General features: G+C 42.6%; 1 protein-coding gene across 7 annotated transcripts in view; it reads left to right on the forward strand.

Annotated features, from left to right (window-relative positions):
• The window catches only part of CMTR1 (cap methyltransferase 1), a 52,073-nt gene that overhangs the window by 19,970 nt on the left and 13,048 nt on the right, over positions 1 to 19,055 (forward strand). For all 7 annotated transcript variants that reach the window (XR_009762374.1, XM_061624872.1, XM_061624873.1 and 4 more), the window contains 8 exons: positions 193 to 249; positions 4,221 to 4,278; positions 12,090 to 12,158; positions 12,802 to 12,933; positions 13,455 to 13,577; positions 15,864 to 15,955; positions 16,517 to 16,585; positions 18,354 to 18,401. Coding sequence is in view for 6 of the 7 variants with exons in the window: in XM_061624872.1 (XP_061480856.1) it covers positions 193 to 249; positions 4,221 to 4,278; positions 12,090 to 12,158; positions 12,802 to 12,933; positions 13,455 to 13,577; positions 15,864 to 15,955; positions 16,517 to 16,585; positions 18,354 to 18,401 (648 nt within the window). In the remaining variant the exon portion in view is untranslated. The remainder of the gene's footprint in view (positions 1 to 192; positions 250 to 4,220; positions 4,279 to 12,089; positions 12,159 to 12,801; positions 12,934 to 13,454; positions 13,578 to 15,863; positions 15,956 to 16,516; positions 16,586 to 18,353; positions 18,402 to 19,055) is intronic.

Raw genomic sequence — 19,055 nt, forward strand, 5'->3', positions numbered from 1 at the left:
CAAATGTTCCTCAATTCCCTAACAATGCCATTGTAGTCTGGTTGGTGGCTGTGTACCAGACCTGTTTGAAGTCAGTCATTCTGCATCTTGGTTATTTTTCATGCTGCTTATGATTCATAAGACTTTCAAATAACAAGTTCAATGATATGGTGGATAATTCATTCTAAAGCTGGGGCCTGTTTTGTCTTCTAGGCTCTCTGCTGTTCAAATCAAAGCATTGGCAAAAATCCGTGCCTTTGTTCAAAACACGTGAGTATATATAATTTAAAAGTGTTCTTTTGGGTGAAGGCTGAACAGTAATCAAGATTTGTTGCTTATATTGTTTGAGATGTTATGCACCTCACTGAATACAGTCTTCAGTTGGTGGTAGGGCACCTGCCATAAAATTAAACATGGGAGGGGCTTGCGTGACATTGGGTCCAGTGCATGGAATGTTCTACTCCTACTCAGAGTAGACCAATTGAAGTTAATCGGCATGACTAACCTTGGTTCATTAATTTCCGTGGGTCTACACTGAGTAGGACTTGGTTGAATACAACCCAGTGGGTCATGTTTGTGATTCGTAGTATTTCTTTATATATTCCCCAAGTGTGTGTTCAAAGGGCTAGTGCAGTTTTTCAGAAGTTTAGTTGATGGCCCTCTTCACCTTGTTTTTCGCTTACAAAGGTGCAGTTGTCAACATTGGAAGGAGGATTTAATTTTCCAGATCTTAGTTATATATCATGCAAATGATTGGCAAGGCTCTCTTTCTGCAAATATCCCTGTATGGGTAGTTTTGGAAATGGCCTGGTTAACACCTTTCTGTGACAAAGTCTACATATAAGAAAAAGACAGGACCGTTTCCACCACTTACAACGGCTAGGGAAGCATGGTGTGAAATGCCTTGTCAGTTACGCTTTACATTTTTGAAAGTTCCTTTTGTGGAAAAAGTGGGTTGACAGTGGGATTTATACATTAGAACAGTTAATAGATCAGATGGAGAATTTTTGCCATTTTCAATTTTGCTGTCTAGATACCAGTTACTGCTGAATGGCAATATCTTCAGCTATAGCTCCTTTTAATGTCTGTCTATGGACTATTAACTTTGAGTACCTCAGCATCTCCTATATTGCCGGAGGAAATAATTGGGTCTTCTCAGAAAACTAAACCTGTTTATAAATGTTGCAAGTTGGATATTCAGGATCTTGGAGATGAATAGAATGGAGAGTTAGAGTTTTCCATTCAGCTCAATCAGTAGGAAGTTGCTTTAGCATCTATATATAAACTGTTTCTTTAGATTTAAAATTGATTGATTCAACAAAAAATGATGTTTCAGGTATACCGAAATACCTCAGTTAATGAAGTAGATGTGTCCCTGGACATTACTACTTTAACAGAAACTTTGGTACGAGAGTTAGGAATAACATGGCAAAAATAAGGGTAGGTTCCTACACCACAAAAAAGAAGAGCAGTTCAGCATATTTCAGCAAACTTTTTATTCAAAACTAACAATATGCATGTCTGAAATGAAACAACCAGGTCTGGTAAGTCTTGCATACAAACCACTTGAAAGCTTCTTCCAAAATGCATCCAGGGATGCCTGCCTTGCCTTTTTTCTCTTACCATGTAGCATCTTGCTATAGCAATGTAAAGCTTTGAGCGCAGTTCTCTCCATACACTCGAGCAGGCAGGGTTGGTCTTTCTCTCTCTGCCATCCTCCCCTCCACCTGAGCAGACACACCTGCAGGAAATAGTGTTTCCAGGGCACTCAAAGCACTGTTTGCTGTGGAGGCGCCTGTGCCACCTGGCAAGGAGTGCTGTTCTAGCCACACATGAGAGAGCTGCCTGCAGCAGCCACAGTCCAGTAGACAAGGAGCCACATTCTGACTATGTCAGAGTGTGTGCCCACTCCTCCCACACCTCGCACCACAAAATGACTTTGTTAAAAGGATATTCTTTTTTGGAGGATTTGTTAACTGATATATTACTACATTGGACCCCACAGCACTTCTGTAGGAAGTGATTGGTTAGTTCAAACAGATGTCAGCAATGTAATATTGAAAATGCCTCTTTGAGGCATACAATGTGGGCATGTCCTTTCTGGTCAAAAATTGTATTGACTTTGTCTTGGAGGAATCCTTGGTATTTGCAGATGCTCATACACTATTAAATTATATTCCTGTGGTGTGGGGGCTAATAGATGGGCAACAAAAGTGGATCCTGCAAGCCCTTAGGGTGGCAAAGAGATTTATGCCATGAGGATGGAAGGACAAATGTCCCCATCCAGTACTCGGTGGTCTGAAGATTTCCTGTGTTTAAATGCATGCCTTGTAATTGTCAGCTTCATTTAGATATCGATTTGGACATATGGACTGTCTATATTTATACATTTAAATTAGGATTGATGGAATATTTTTAATATCAGTGTCAGCTGGGATTGTTTTTATCTTTTTCTTTCTTTTTGTTATATTTACAAATAAAACTTTTTTTTAAAAGTCAGTGGGTCAAGTTTGTTGTGACTAACTTGTCCTGTTGATTTTACTTTTCTTTGTATTAGTGTGTGTCATGTTCACAATCTATAAAATGATTTTCTGTTTGGAATTTGTTAAATCAGCTACCATGGCTAGAGCAGCTAGGCTGAAGTGAGAATGGGAAAAGAGGAACTAGTGGAAAATGAAACCAGCAGAACAAACAGACCAAAGTTGTAGGCATTTTGCCCATGCTTGTGATCTAAGTAGATAGGAACACAAGACAGGAGGGTGAGGTAAACTCTACAGCAGTGGTTCCCAAACCTTTTTTCCCCACGGACCACTTGCAAATTGCTGAAGGTCTTGGCAGGCCACTTGACAATTTTTCTGCCTGTTGTAGCAATTGTAATATGATGTATTAGATACTCTTATGATTTTTAATTGCATTTTATGCTTTCTTTATTTCTTATATATTTGATTGTATAGAATTCAGATTGTCATACAATAATACCAGAAATAAGCAATAAAATACAATTAAAAATCAATACCAATATTTAATGCAATGGATATGCTGTCTCACATCTTCAACCAGAAATCCACAGATATACTGCAGACCATCTGAATGAAACCCATGGACCACTGGTGGTCCACAGACCACAGGTGCAGACCGCTGCTCTAGGGTTTTGGTTGGAACATCTGGAGAATATTTTAAATAATCAGAACTGCAAAGTGTCATAGTTTCGGAGCTCTCAACAAGATCGGATGAATTCCTAATCAAGATGAGCTCATGGTGGGAAGGATTATTGAATTCTGGGGTGTTGGTCAGAGACACATTTGGAGAAAGGACTGAGTCAAAGCTACTGGCGTACTGCATTTGAAGTACACCATATATGGAATCCAAGGTTTAAGAACTGTATAAAAAGGGATAGGAACATGAACTTGGGATTGTGCATGATTCTTTTGGACCTGGACCACTAGCCCTGTGGGCTGTGAGCTGGAGAGTATGAGATCCTGGGTTGACAGGTCACCAAAGTTACCTTTAATCTCTACTATGTACGAAATGCCTTGTGTTTAGTCTTTATATTCTTGTGTGATTTCATTCTTTTAATACTTGTGTGAAGCTGTGTGCACATACCTTTCAATAACAATCAAACTTGCTTAGAGCATAACCTTATTTGTTCTGATTGTACTATAAGTCCAGCAAGTGACCAACTCCAAGGATGAGTAAAAAGGTGATAGGGAAGTATTGTAGGATCTTCCACATCAAGCTCTGGTACCTAATTAAAGTCTCCTGATTTTTCTTTTTGCTTTGTACTTCAGTATTTAAAACTAATTATTTATTTTATAATCTTGAATTTATTTTATGTTTGTAAAATGGTTGGTTTTTATCCTATTTGAATTTATTGTGTTTTGTAAACTGATCTCTCCTCTATCCCAGTGATTTGTATTTTGATATTTGGAATGTTTATTGAAAGCCACTTTTGGCACAGCCTGCTAAGGCAACATATAAACAAATCCAATCAATCAAAATTAAATTCCTACAGCAGTAACTGTTTTTTATGTGGTAGTGTTACAGTGCATAAATCACTTTGTGAACTGATAATAAGAATCCATCTTTATTTAATTTATTTATTTGATTTATATCCCACCCGTCCTCCTAGTAGAAGCCCAGGGCAGCATCTCTGTGGGCAGGTGTTCGCATGTGGGGGAACAAGCAGAATTATTATCTTTTTTTAATTGGAAAACTTAGAAAACCTTTCCAAATTCTTCTAGGACCTTGAACGAACCACGGCAGGCTGATATTCGAAAGGAATGCCTCCGACTCTGGGGGGTGAGTAAAACCATTTAACAGAAAACTTAGTCTTGAAGTTTTCCCCAGGTAGCATGCCATCATGTGGGTTATAGCGCCATCTGGCATCTGAAGGCAAGAATGCACAGGGGTCAAGACCCAGGCTGCTCCTTTCCAGGTCATTCTTGCCTTGGTCCGAGGCAGTACTCCTTACCTTTGTGTAGTGAGTTTTGTCAGTGTGTGAGAATTGTGTGGGGAGTACGTGGTGTGAGGAGCGTGAGAGTGTTTTGCTGTGTGGGGCTGCTTTCTTTTCCCTTGGGTCTTGCTAAGCCCTAGCAGAAATCCCAGCCCTCTCCACTTTCCCACCTTCCTCCACGGATCTCCTTGTTCCTCCTTTGCGGAGCTCACAGCTGCAGCCCTGAAGACCCCCCTTGCTACCGGGCAGACATCTCTCCGGTCTCCACCTTCGAGGGGCTTGCAGTTGCGGCCTTGCAGACCCCCCTTGCTAGCAGGGAGAGCCGGCTGCCTTACCTCACGGGGATCATGGCTGCAGCCCCGGAGGATCTTTGAATCTTTCCCCCTCCACAAGAGAGTGGCTCCGATCGGCTGCGGGGGTGGCAGTGCTTTTCACTGCATTCCTTCTGTAGCTTGTGGCTGATTGTGCTCCCTCCCCATGCCCACATTGACTGGCTAAGGCCGAGGCAAGCCTGTTGGAGCTTGCAACTGTGGCTTTGGGCAGTTGGAGCTGCCCTTTTCTGATTGCCCACCATTTTGGCAGCTTCTTGCCTTCCTTAGCCTTCCCGTCTGCCTTTTTGTTTCAATTTTCCCACTCTTTTGGAAGGTTGTTAGCCGTTTTTTGTTTTTCTCTTCAACGTCTGCTAGTTCGCCCGCTCCCTGAAGGGCATATATAGATAGACAGATATAATTCTGTTATATATATTTCCATTATATATTCCGATCATTCATATTGGGGGGGAAAAGGAGAAGTAAAGCATAATTACTACGTGCAGTTGGGGCTGTACTGCACCCCTCTACCGTTTGTGTGGGCCTGAGCTTCTAATTCACCACACCCCTCTACTGCATGTGTGTATCTGAACATGAAGTCACTGCACCCCTCTACCGTGTGCGCATGTTGAAGTGTGATATCACCGCACCCCTCTACCGTGTGCGTGGGTCTAAGCGTCACTTCACTGCACCCCTCTACTGAGTGCGTGTGTCTGTCAATTCACCGTCCCTCTCTACCATGTGCATGTGTCTAAGTGTCTTAAGTGTGAAATCACTGCACCCTCCTACCATGTGCACGTGTGTGAGTGTCTAGGTGTGTCTAAGCGTTCAAATCACCGCACCTCTCTTCCAGTGCATGTGTTGGTCTACTGGTACCATAGCCCTCTGTTGTGTGCATGTATACCATGGCAGGCCAAATGCCAACTGTAGATTCTATAGATTGATCCTCTGATGCAAATCGGCTTTGCACACCCGCCACAACATCTCAAGAGATGAGGTGTTGGTAATAGAAGAAGCCATACAGCACCTTCAGGACATAGCAACCATAGAACCACTACCTCCCAACAAACACTATGCAGGGGTCTGCTCCATTCTGTTTGCAGTCACCAAAAGAGATCTGTCATGGAGAGCTATTCTAGACCTCAAGTTTCTGAACAGGTTTATATCAGCGCTTCAAAATGGAGTCCCTAGCCTCGATCATAGAGGCAGTATAGGAGGGGGACTTTTTGGCGTCTATCGATCTGAAGGAGATATATCTGCGTGTTCCAATCTGCCCTGCCCACAGATGCTTCCTGAGGCTTGCGTTTGGCCGCCACAATTTCCAATACCGAGCCCTGCCACTCGGACTCTCATCGGCTCCAAGAGTGTTCACAACGGTGATAGTCACCCTGGTTACCCACCTCCGTCTCCAGGGAGTCCATATCTGGACGACCTTCTGCTTCGGGCAGAATCTAGGGATCAGGCTTTAATTGACCTTTGTCATACTCACGCAGCCCTGAGGGACCATGGGTTTCTAGTCAATCTTGAAAAAAGTTACCTGTCTCCTATTCAACTACTCTAGCACCTGAGAGCCATTCTGGACACAGCCCAAGCCATGGTCTTCCTATTGCTGGAGTGCAACTCAGCGATCAAGGACATGGCATGGCTCCTGATGCGCTGCTTGATGCGCTGCTTGATGTTATGCTATTGGTGAAAGCCCTGGGCATGCTTGTCTCAACCATCCATATTGTCCCTCGGGCTCGACATCATACTTGTCTCTTCCAGTGGGCCTTATTGCCATTTCAGTCGGACATTGCCAATTCACCAGGAGGTTCGTCTTTCCCCCTCACTGGGATCTTCCGGTGGTGGTCTTCAACTTGGAATCTTTGGAAGGAGGCTCCATTCCGAGAGCCAGACAGGACTATTCTTACCACAGACGCCAGTCTGCCCAGCTGGGGTGCCCACTGCAGTTCCTACTTCATGCAAGGCACCTGGTCAGTGTCAGAGAGGGACCACAGCATAAACTGGTTGGAGCTGAGGGCAGTTCATCTGGCCCTCTTGTCAATTCCAGACAGTGTTGCATTTTACTCATGTCCTGATCCGAACAGACAACACATGTGTGCAATCGCACTTGAACCAGCAAGGGGGCACCAGGTCTTGAATTCTTCAGGTAGAGACCAGGCTAATATTCAATTGGGCCGAGAGACACCTGCTGTCCTTGAGGGCAGAACACCTCAGCGGGGTTTTGAATTTCACTACAGATTGGCTAAGCAGGCAGCAAGTGATTCTGGGGAAATGGAGGCTACATCTGATAGTGTTTCGCCTCCTCTGGCACCACTTCCGTGCTTTGACTGTGGATCTGTTTGCCTCCAGCCACAATACTCAGCTACCCCGGTTCTTCTCCAGGTATCTAGAGACACAGGCGGAGTCTGTGGATGCCCTTTGAACTCCTTGGGCAGACGGCCTCCTATATGTATTTCCATCTGTTCCTTCAGAACACTAAGGAAACTTCAGCACCAACGAGCTCAGTTAGTTTTACTAGCCCGATACTGGCCACGCCGCCCGTGGTTTTCAGATCTCCTTGCCTTATCTGTAGCAGATCCTTGGAGGTTGCCAGTGAGGCCAGATCTTCTCTCGCAGGGAGAATCCTGGCACCCAGATCCTGACTAGCTGAGTCTGACAGCTTGGTATTTGAGTGGACATAGTTGATCCACTCTGATTTATCGCAGGAGGTTATTGATACCATTCTGACTTCTAGATGGCTGTCGACATACCGAAGTTACCAGAGTACGTGGTCAGCATTTTCCAGCTGGTGTGCCTCCCATGGTCTATAGCCTTCCAGAGCCACTGTCCAACAAATCTTACAGTTCCTCCACCAAGGTGTGAAAATGGGTCTAAAGCCCAACACCTTGTGTTGCTAAGCTTCTTCTATCTCTTCAGTTTTGTCTGTTAATTTGTCAGATATCCCCATGGGCTCTCATCCTCTGGTTAAATGTTTTTTGAAGGGAGCTGCTTCGCTCACTCTGGCAGTATGTCATCGTTTTCCATCCTGGAGTCTGCAGAAGGTGCTGCGAGCACTGCAGCGCCCTCCATTCGAGCCCCTCAGGACCGTGCCCTTGCAGGTGCTTTCTTTCAGAGTCCTTTTTCTAGTGGCCGTCACTTCAGCCTGATGGATGTCAGAGTTGGGAGCACTGTTGTCAGCCTGCCATCTCTGCTTTTTCATAAGAACTCAATAGTTTTACAGACCCATCTTTCTGTCCCAAAGTAAGCTCTGTGTTTCACTGTAACCAGGACATTGTACTCCCATCCTTTTGTCCTAATCCTGTTCACTTGCTTGAGAAAGCCTGGCACTCTCTAGATGTCTGCAGAGCCCTCAAGATTTACCTTTGCTGTACCCAAGACATATGGCTAACTGAATCCTTATTTGTATCTTTTCATCCTAGAACTCTGGGGAAGAAAGTGACAAAATACACCTTATGTTGTTGGTTGCATGCCTGCATTGCCCTGGCCTATGAGTCACTCAAGTTTCCGTTGCCTCACAATATCACAGTGCATTGTACCAGATCTGCAGCTACCACAGCTGCGCTTGCAACAAATGCACCTTTTGCAGATATTTGCCGGGCGATGGTATGGTCTACTCCAGACTCATTAATCAGGCACTATAAGATAGACTGCTATGCATCTGCTGATGCTTCTTTTGGGAGGCTTGTTCTGCAGCAGGTTGTTTCACAGGTTTAGGCAGCAGGTAGTCCCTCCCTACTAGGGCTGCTTTGGTACATCCCACTTGATGGCATGCTACCTGGGGAAAATTGACCGTTGGTCTCACCTGAAAGGTGGTTTTTCCAGGTATCATGCCATCATGGCCCTCCCTGATGGAGGCTGCCTGGGTATATTACACTGTATCATCTTCTCATATGTGATTTTAGTGGTAAGGTTACCTCAATTTCACTAAGTTATGATGTGTTAATGAGTCAAGACCTTTGTGTATGTGTTCTGGCTGTGACTGCTCCTTTGGTTGTGCAGTTGCCTTTTCTTTGTTATTCTGCCTGTTCTGTTTATGACTGCTGTCCAGAAGTCTGACTTCGACCTTGTCTCAAATGAACTGGAGTGGGATTGGAAGGAGCAGCCTGGGTCTTGATTCCTGTGCATTCTTGCCTCCGGATGCTAGATGGCGATATAACCCACATGATGCCATGATACCTGGGAAAACCACCTTTCAGGTGAGACAAATGGTCTGTTCTCATCTTGTTTTTTATGATGCATGGAGAAGTCATGGTTGGAGACAATTATCTTCCTTTCAGAGATCATGGACCATGCTACAGACTACGTATGTCTTGTTCACGTAATATATTATTCTGCTTGTCATAGATCAGTTGACCAAGGTGACACAACCTGTTACTACTAATCATAGTTTTGTACTGGAAGAAGGAAATGGGAATACACTACTGGATTAACAAATTGGTTTAAAAAAGGTGTCTAGCTATAGACTATTTATTTATTTATTTATTATTTGATTTATATCCCGCCCTTCCTCCCAGCAGGAGGAATTTTTAATACATTTATATCCCACTTTTTAAGAAAAAAAGTCTCCACTAAGTGAAGCCAGTGCAAGTTAAAAAGCATTAAAACCACAATTCATAATAATCTAAAAGCAAAAGCATAGACTGAACCATAATTTATGAGGAATCTCTAAGTGATAGTTCTTATCTTTTAATATCCATCTCCTATTACCTGAGCAATAGCTCTCTGATTTAAAATGTTCAGAGGCTGAGGGAGTAAATGTCAACATGTGTGAGTGGGTGCCAAAACCTATGTAACAAAAAAGAGCAATATCACTTAATGCAAGTCAGCTCTTAAGCGTGCTTAAATTGCCCTTTTGTATTCACAGTATAATGAGTTGATTGCGCTGCCAGTACATACTTACATATATTGTTCGTAATGAAGTTCGTGGTTGCAAGCAGAGAATCATGATGCTGTATTCTTGATTCATTAACCCAAAGTAAAAAGTTGTGATTTGGTATATGATTATGTAATCTCCAAACTATGAATTGTTACTCCGTGGAACACTAAAGTATAATAGAAAAGTTGATTCCTTTAGAAAGGAGCAATTTCCCCCGCAAACCTAAAAAACATTTGACCTCATTTTCAACATTCGTTGAAATTGCCTTGTATCTAGATCCGTTTCAATCCGGTTTCAGGCCCGGTTTTGGCACCGAAACAGCCTTGGTCGCCCTGTGTGATGACCTGTGTCGGGAGAGGGACAGTGGGAGTGTGACTCTGTTGATTCTCCTTGATCTCTCAGCGGCGTTTGATACCATCGACCATGGTATCCTTCTGAGGAGACTCGCGGAGTTGGGTGTCGGGGGCACTGCTTGGCAGTGGTTCCACTCCTACTTCGCGGATCGTCACCAGAAGGTAGTACTTAGGGAACATCACTCGACACCATGGACTCTCCATTGCGGAGTCCCTCAGGGGTCGGTTTTGTCCCCCATGCTTTTCAACATCTACATGCAGCCGCTGGGTGCGGTCATCAGGAGTTTTGGAGTGCGTTGCCATCAGTATGCTGATGACACGCAGCTCTATTTCTCCTTTTCATCTTCTTCAGGTGAGTCTGTTGATGTGCTGAACCGTTGCCTGACCGCGATAATGGACTGGATGAGAGCTAATAAACTGAGACTCAATCCAGACAAGACCGAGACATTGTTGGTGAATGCCTTCCCTGCTCAGATGGTGGATGTTAACCCTGTTCTGGATGGGGTTACACTCCCCCTGAAGGAACAGGTACGTAGTTTGGGGGTTCTTCTCGACTCTTCCCTGTCTCTCGAGGCCCAAGTGGCCTCGGTGGCACGGAATGCGTTTTACCATCTTCGTCTGGTAGCCCAACTACGCCCCTATCTGGACAGGGACGACCTCGCCTCCGTTGTTCATGCTCTGGTAACTTCAAGATTGGATTACTGTAATGCGCTCTACGTAGGGCTGCCCTTGAAGACAATTCGGAAGCTTCAGCTGGTGCAGAACGCGGCTGCCAGACTACTGACAAGGACCAGTCGGTCTTCGCATATAACACCTGTCTTGGCGCGTCTGCACTGGCTTCCTATTTGCTTCCGGGCGAGATTCAAGGTGCTGGTTCTGACCTATAAAGCCTTACATGGCGTGGGACCTCAATACCTTGTGGAACGCCTCTCTCGCTATGAACCTACCCGTTCACTTCGTTCAGAATCTAAGGCCCTCCTCCGGGTACCAACCCATCGGGAAGCCCGGAGGGTGGTTACTAGATCTAGGGCCTTTTCTGTGGTGGCCCCTGAGTTGTGGAACAGCCTCCCCGAAGAGGTACGCCTGGCGCCTACACTTCTATCTTTCCGGCGCCAGGTAAAGATCTTTTTATGCTCCCAGGCATTTTAATTTTCTTAACCATTTTAATTTTCTTAACCATTTTAATCTTTTAATCTGTATTTTTTAATTTTTGTCGTATTGTGTTTTTGTAGTGTTTTTTTGCTGTTTGTTTGTATATGTTTTTATGCTTTTTTATTATGATATATTGTATTTTATCTTGTTTGTTCACCGCCCTGAGAGCTATTCTGCTAAGGGCGGTATATAAATTGAAATAATAAATAATAAGTAAATAAATAGATCATGGATGGAGAACCTGTAGTCTGCCAGGAATTGTTGAACTGCAGCTCCCATCATCCTTGACCGTTGGCTGGCCCTGAGGGATGACTGAGTCCAACTACAATTGGCGCGCAACAGGTTTCTCACCCCTGCTGTAGATAGTGCCATGGGATTAAAATAAACTTCATCCTGAGAAAAAGAAAACCAGTTAGGAACATAGGAAGGAATATGCAAGGAATATACCAAGTTGGCCCATTGCATTGTCTACACTGACTGGCAGTGGCTGTCCGGATTTCAGATGTGGAATCTTTCCCAGCCCGATCTGGATATGCCAGGAATTGAGCCTGCATACAAAGCAGGTGCTCTACTGAGCTACAGCTATTCAGCTGCAACTTGTCTTTTCTGAATGAATCTTGGGATTGTGGGGAATTTTATGGCAATATATTTTATAGGCCAATTACATATTATGTAAAAAGGTATTTTATTTATCTGCAAAGGAGTAGTCGCCATTATTCACATTTATATCAGCTACCAAAGTCTACTGGGCATTTTCCAGGCATGTACAAAAGCCATTGAAGTAGCTTGTAATAACACTTCAAAAAAGATGCTGCGACTCATGTGTTGGATTCTTTTGTTCATGTCAGAGAGAGTAGGGGGACAAAAGATAACCTGAGAAACCTGTGACACAAGTTAATTTTGATCCAGCAACAGCATGTGATAACCAAATCCTTGTAGATTAATTGGCTGTTTGATCACTCTAGATTCCAGACCAGGCCCGAGTTGCTCCATCCTCTTCCGATCCCAAGTCCAAATTCTTTGAACTAATTCAGGTGAGACTTCCAGTTGTTTTTGTTCTGTATGTTCAGATGAAATGCATGCCTGTTATTGTGAGACCGTAGAAAGCAAAGATACAAAAAACCCCTGCCAGACTTGCTGTCTCAGTTGCTGTTAATAGCAAAAGGTTGCTGTTGTAAGCTTGGACTTGGATATTGTGGATAGTTACATTTGCTGAAGTCCTTCTCTAATCCACAAAGAATGTAGAGGCAGTATCCAACTATGTGTCCGATCAGTGCAAGGATTTATGTTTTTGCAACAGAACTCTCTCCATTCTCTTCCCCCTGCATGCACCCATTCCCTCTCCAGATGTGCTCTAGAGGTTTGGGGAAACCCCTAGAACTGATTTAGGGGGCAGGGGGGGAAATGGGGAATTTCTGTTGTGCAGGGGTCAATCCTTGCACTGATGGGACGTGTTAGTTGGATATCGCCCTAGGTTTCTTCTTTTACCTCCTTGTTTGAGAAAATGACTTTCACAGAAAGTATCTTTAAGATAGGGTTTTATGCATCTTATTGTGGCAACTGGCTACTGGATACAGAAAAAGGCTTTTCTTTGATGTATGTAGCATGGAACTTCTTTAATGCCCATCATTGTGGTTTCCCTGTGTGGGATAACAATCCTTCCTTCCTTTGTTTTAGGGTGCTGACATAGAGATCTTCAGTTACAAACCAACACCCCTCAACTCAAAAACCTTGGAAAAAATCCGTCCAGTGATGGATTACAGATGTATGGTATCAGGAAGTGAACAGAAGTTCCTTCTAGCACTAGGGGTAAGTGGTGATTATGAAATATATCAATGGGTTTCAGTGGGAGAGAAACAAGAGTTTGGATTGTAATTTCATCTAGTTCCTGCGACTCCTTTTTATACACAAGAGTAGGCATGTTACAGTTTCTGGATTAAGTCACTATGGTGGCCATTTGGTCTGTGGATTCCCTTTGCCAGTATCTCTCTGATACATTACAGTATAAGCCAATTTACCTTGTTTTATGAATTGACCAACTACTTGTAGGTTCTTGATCCATCCCATTCTAATAATCGATTTTCCCTCTGTGAAGTTAAGTTCCTCATTTGTTGAGGATAAGAAAGAAGCTTGATAAACATGCTGAAAAATATTTTACATTTTTGTTCTTCTGATGCTGACAACCTTTTTGCTTCATTATAAAGTACATCCCACTGTGGCAATATGTGTCTGTCTGCTGTCCCAGTTCCAACTGCATTCAAGAGCACATGGCTTCCTCAGTGAACTCCTTCAGTCCCTAATCTTGCTGCCTTCCATTTGTTTACGTGCAGAAGTCTCAGATATACACTTGGGCTGGTCGCCCATCAGATCGCTGGACCAAACTGGACTTGAAAACAGAATTGCCACGGGACACTCTTCTGTCTGTGGAGATTGTTCATGAGCTAAAAGGAGAGGTCAGAGACTGCTTTTTCTTCAGAAGGGGCCCAATTTCTTTTATCAGCAATTTAAAATGCATTTTTCAAAGGGGAAAGGACTGACAGACTGGGCTCTTGGTGGAGTCATTTAAACATTTGCTCTTCCACAATAGGATCACATAGCCAAAGCTATCCTCTCCAGAAATGGCTGTATTTCAGTGAAGGTAGATCTGTAGTTTTCTTACCAAATCATCAAGCTTGTAGAACAACCATTGCTGTAGGATTTTTTAAAGTGGCAAACTATAAAGAAGCAAAGCTTTTATGGAAGATGATTTATCCTAATATGTTTCCAGTGTGAAATGCTTTTTTTCAGGGGATATTCAAAAATGAAAAGATGTAAATATTTCTGAGACTTTAACTACCATTTATTGTAACACCAATCCTCCTCTTAAAATATGTTAAAAATTCAGTTTGGATAAATCAAGGTATTGATACAATTTATTTCTTTTTTATTCTATTTTAAAAATTATACCCCACATTTCTTAAGTAGCTTCCAAAAAAAAAAAATCCATGAAGTACATAAACAATAAAAAACAGAATAAAAACTGTCAAACTTAGTAAAATCTGTGTAATTAGAGCAGGGGAAAAATTCAGAATAAAAACAGCATGATGGTGCTATAACCTTTTCTACTTTAAAAAGATGTGTGAGAAATAGAGTGCAAAATGAACTTCAGGTAATACTATAAACAGTAAAAACTGCCCAATATCGAAATCTGAAAAGAGAAGAAAGCATAATGTATTATAATGACAATGGGACCAATTTTCCCATTTTCATTAAGCCAATATATTACTGGTCTAATTTTGCTAAATTTACCTTAAGGAAAATATTACTATTTTTAATTCCATTAACTCTTTGACATTCTACAGTTTCAGATAGCCTAAAATAGGTAATTTAAATTTGGGCCAAAGCCTAATTCACATTTCAGTTGTTCTTAATGAGATGGAGAAAGGGAGATTTACCTTACTCAGCAACATGATAGCTTTGACACACATTTGTCTTTTCTGAATAAGGTATTGCAGTATGCTTGCTGTGGTCTTGCGTGATCTTTCAGTAGCTTCTGATACTAGAGGGAACATTTTGAGAGGTAGTTGGCTGCCGCCAGATTTGTTGGAGTTTATGTGTTCAACAGTTTTCAGGCTTGTAAGGAGGAGGGCATAAGAGACTTGTAAAACAATGAACTGTACAGAGAGAAGTTGCAGTCTTGAAATACTAGAGTCCAGGTATGTGCAGTGGAACTGATTTAGCAGAAGGCTGAGACAGCCAAAAGAAACTATTTGTTGACACAGTGCTTAATTTGAAGGATTTTCTATTGGATGTGGTGCTAGCTGCTTGTAGAGATGGCTTTTAAAGAGGATTAAAGGAGCTAAATGGAAGATAGATCTTTCAGTGACAATTAAAAATGAAATCTCCATGTTCTGGGGCTGTATGTGTATGATTACCTGATGCAGAGTGTTTTCTCCATCACTCCCTGCTTGTGAGCTACACAGGGGTATCTGGCTAGCCTAGAGGGACCTCTGGATTCATCCAGCTAGGTAGTCATTCCATTCTTTTGGAAGGTTCATTTAATCCAGAGGTTCCTGAAACTTTTTTAAGGGCACTATGCCAATGGAATTTTATTTGCTATGAGCCATTGGCTCAAGTTCCAGAAAGGATAGTTCTGTCATTTCTTCCCCTGGTTTGTTCTCTGGTTATTTTCCAACAAAGGTACAATATAGTGTTGTCTTATCTAGTATTTGAGAATAGTTTTGAACATCTGAAAAGTGAATATTAAAGCTGAGGATAGTGTAGGCATATACATGGGTAGTATTCTTCATGGGAGACAGTATATTGGTGGTAGTGGGGAACCTGATAAAGGCCGCCGTTCACGTCATGACAAAGTATAGTTTGGAATAAATGATGGTTTACCTTGTAACAAGCTACAAGTAGAAGTCATTTTGGCTTACCACTGGTGATTTGTTTGAGAGAAGCAAATCACAAGTGCAGGTTCACATGTAATATTTAGGTAACCACTCTGTGGTTTGTTTCCTTGCTCAGGAAAGGGTGGAGCAAAACAGGCGTGATTGAGCAGGATGCACCAGTTTATTTCGAACCATTGTTTATTTCAGACTTACTGTGATGTGTGACCGAAGAGAGGCACTTTTTGATTATAACTTCAGAAGCAAACAATGAGGTTGAAGCCTGGTGTATATGCAGATACATGTATTCTTTGCAACATGCACAAAATATAACAGCACTTTTTGAGACACCTATTTTCCTCTCCCTAGGGAAAAGCACAGCGAAAAATTAATGCCATTCACATCCTGGATGCCTTGGTGATAAATGGCAGTGATGTCCAAGAGCAACATTTCAATCAGCGGTAAGTAGAGCTTGGGGAATTATTTGCATATATGCTTTGATGGGGGTAGGGGGCCTTTTTAACCTAGAGTCTTGGCATTTCAACAGAATAGCCCAAATAGACACCGGAAGATTTTGAGAAAGCAGTTCAAACTTTGGAATGTGGTACACCTTTTCTTGATTTTCACTAAGTCAGAGAAGGGAAGCCTGTGGCAAAGAAGACAACTCCATTAGCAGCAAGGAAGCAAATATTAAAATTTGGACATAGACTAGTATGGAAGGGATTCTTTTGCTGATTAAGAGCTCTCATGTGCCTGCTTAGCCACACTTTGCCCAGAATTTGTCTTACTGGCAGACTTCCCATAAGCATCTGGTTGGCCACTGTGAGAAGAGAATGCTGAATTAAATGGGCCTGGGGCCTGGTCCAACAGGCCTCTTCTTTTGTCCTTAAATGGGCTGAATTATTACATCTTTCACTTTTTAGATTTGTTATTGGATTTCCAACTAGCATCCCCATTGTATAAGCCTTGAATCCTTTTTGCTTCAAAACCTAAACTGCAGAATTCTTTATTTTTGGTTCCAGAATTCAGCTAGCAGAGAAGTTTGTAAAAGCGGTCTCTAAACCTAGCCGACCAGATATGAACCCCATCCGGTGAGTGTGGCTTCTTTGATTCTTGCTGGCTTCTGGGGTTGTAGTGATTAAAAAGACTTTGTGGGTGGGTTGACCCAGTGTGCGGCAGCTGTGAAAAATGCAAATTTCATGCTAGGGATAATTAGGAAAGATATTGAAAGTAAAACTGCCGATATCATAATGCCGTTATATAAATCTATGGTGCGGACACATTTGGAATACTGTGTACAGCTCTGGTCGCCTCACCTCAAAAGGATATTGTAGAGCTGGAAAAGGTTCAGAAAAGGGCAATCAAAATGATCGATGGAGCAACTCCCCTATGAGGAAATGTTGCAGCATTTGGGGCTTTTTAGTTTAGAGAAAAGGAGAGTAAAATTATGCATGGAATGGAGAAAGTGGATAGAGAAGTTTTTCTCCTTCTCCGATAACACTAGACTTCATGGACATCCAGTGAAGCTGAATATTGGAAGATTCAGGACAGACAAAAGAAAGTGCTTCTTCATATAGTGCATAGTTATAAAACTGGAATTTTCTCCCACAAGAGGCAGTGATGGTCACCAACCTGGATGGATTTAAAAGAGCATTAGACAAATTCATGGAGGAAAAGGCTATCAATGGCTGCTAGCCATGATGGCTATGCTCGGCCTGCATAGTCAGGCAGTACACTTCCAAATACCAGTTGCTGGAAATCACAGGAGGGGAGAGTGCTCTTGCACTCAAGTCCTGCTTGTGGGCTTCTCCAGGACCAGTGGCCTCATGGCTTGGAATACCAGTTGCTTTGGAAGATGAGCAGGAGAAGGCATTGCACTCATGCCCTACTTGCGTGCTTCCCATAGGCATCCGGTTGGCCACTGTGAGAATAGGATGGTGAACTAGATGGGCCATTGGCCTGATGCAGCAGGCTCTTTTTATGTTCTTATGGGTAGAACCATGATGGACTTCCCAATTATTCTGTACGTTAGAAAGGCAGCAAAGTTGATGGAGGGGGGAGGGATGCCTTTCTAAGAAACACCATTTCAGATCTATTTGATACATGAAGATTTCAAACTTAAAATAAACTGCTTTGGCTCCTAGACAGAATAATCAGTGACCAAGTGCTGCCTACATGGTTCTGTTTCTGTGGGCTGTAAATTCTATGGAGGCTGGAGGAATTGTAGAGGAGCCAGGCACAGGACAGAGCAGTCTGTTCAGGACCAAGGATCACCTTGGAAGCATATCATGTACTAAAGGGAGATTGTCCCCCTTCAATGTTCATAACTTTATTTTTAGATAATGAATTTAACTTGCATAAAGCTTGCTAGTCACCAGCACTTTCAAAATCCAGTTTTCTTTGTAGAAGGTGTGTAATATTTCATTCTGTTTCTCTAATGCTGATTCAGAAACAAAATAGCAGGTTCACACCTTACTCCAATGAGATGTCTAGAGAGCCACCTAAAGTCACCCAGAGCACTAATGGTATTGCTTACATGAAGTGCTCAGATCAATACAATGCTGTGATGGGCTTTAGAAGTCATGATATTGGAAAACATTTTTATTGTCTTCTGGTTTCTTGGTCTTTTTCAAGCTTTTCTCAGTCATAAGGGCTAGAAACTCCATTTTTTTAAATAGGATTTTTAGGAGTCTAGCAAGACTGTTTAGGGAGTAAGATTTGCAAAAACAGAGTCAACAGCAGCAGCAGGTTTAGAGCTTTCCTGTGTGCTTCTGGAGCCTTTGTAGAAGCGTTTGTAGGAGCTCTGCAGTTATATATTGTGACCAGCATATTATTCTGCCCATTGACTTTTCTCCACAGAGTGAAGGAGGTGTACAGGCTAGAGGACATGGAAAAGATTTTTCTAAGGTAAGTTCTCAGAATACCGGGTTTTGCAGTGCTTTATTTTGTAAGCTGAAAACTGTGGGTTTGGATACTACTTGAACTTGTTAACTGTTCAGAGAATATTGTTAAGTTCCACATCACTGGGAGGAATGGTCAGCCTCTGCAAAAGAAGCATATGCATATTGACTAGTGGAAGGAAATTTGCTTGCTTTCCTATAGTCTCCAGTGCTGTTTTTGGCAGACGCACAAGGTCCACCCCCTTTCCCTCTTCATGACATAGGAAATACTTGCTTGGGTGGTTGCCTGCTGGGGGAAATGTCAGCACATCTATGTTTTGCATAATGGGATCCATGGATTGGCCATGTTAGCACAATAATCCAAAATCCTTTTTTTAACATTATTTTTTAAAGCCCTGGATCTCTCCGTGGTGGTGCCTTGCATAAGGGTTCTGACTGCTTTACCACAGCGGTTAGCAAAGCTGTCCACTGAGCCTTCTGGTCTGTTATGCTGCAGTGAAATTCTTCTAAACCATTTCTAGCTCTCTCTCTCTCTAATATTTAGAGTCCCTTAACTTCCTTACCCAAGGCTCCACAATTTTGTTTGCCATGCTTGCCATGACAAGTGATCAGTCAGCCTTTGACAAGCGTGGTAAGAATTTCGCCTTCCCCTCTTCAGCCC

Source organism: Rhineura floridana, chromosome 4 (genome assembly GCF_030035675.1).
Source record: "Rhineura floridana isolate rRhiFlo1 chromosome 4, rRhiFlo1.hap2, whole genome shotgun sequence".
Taxonomy (NCBI): Eukaryota; Metazoa; Chordata; class Lepidosauria; order Squamata; family Rhineuridae; genus Rhineura; species Rhineura floridana.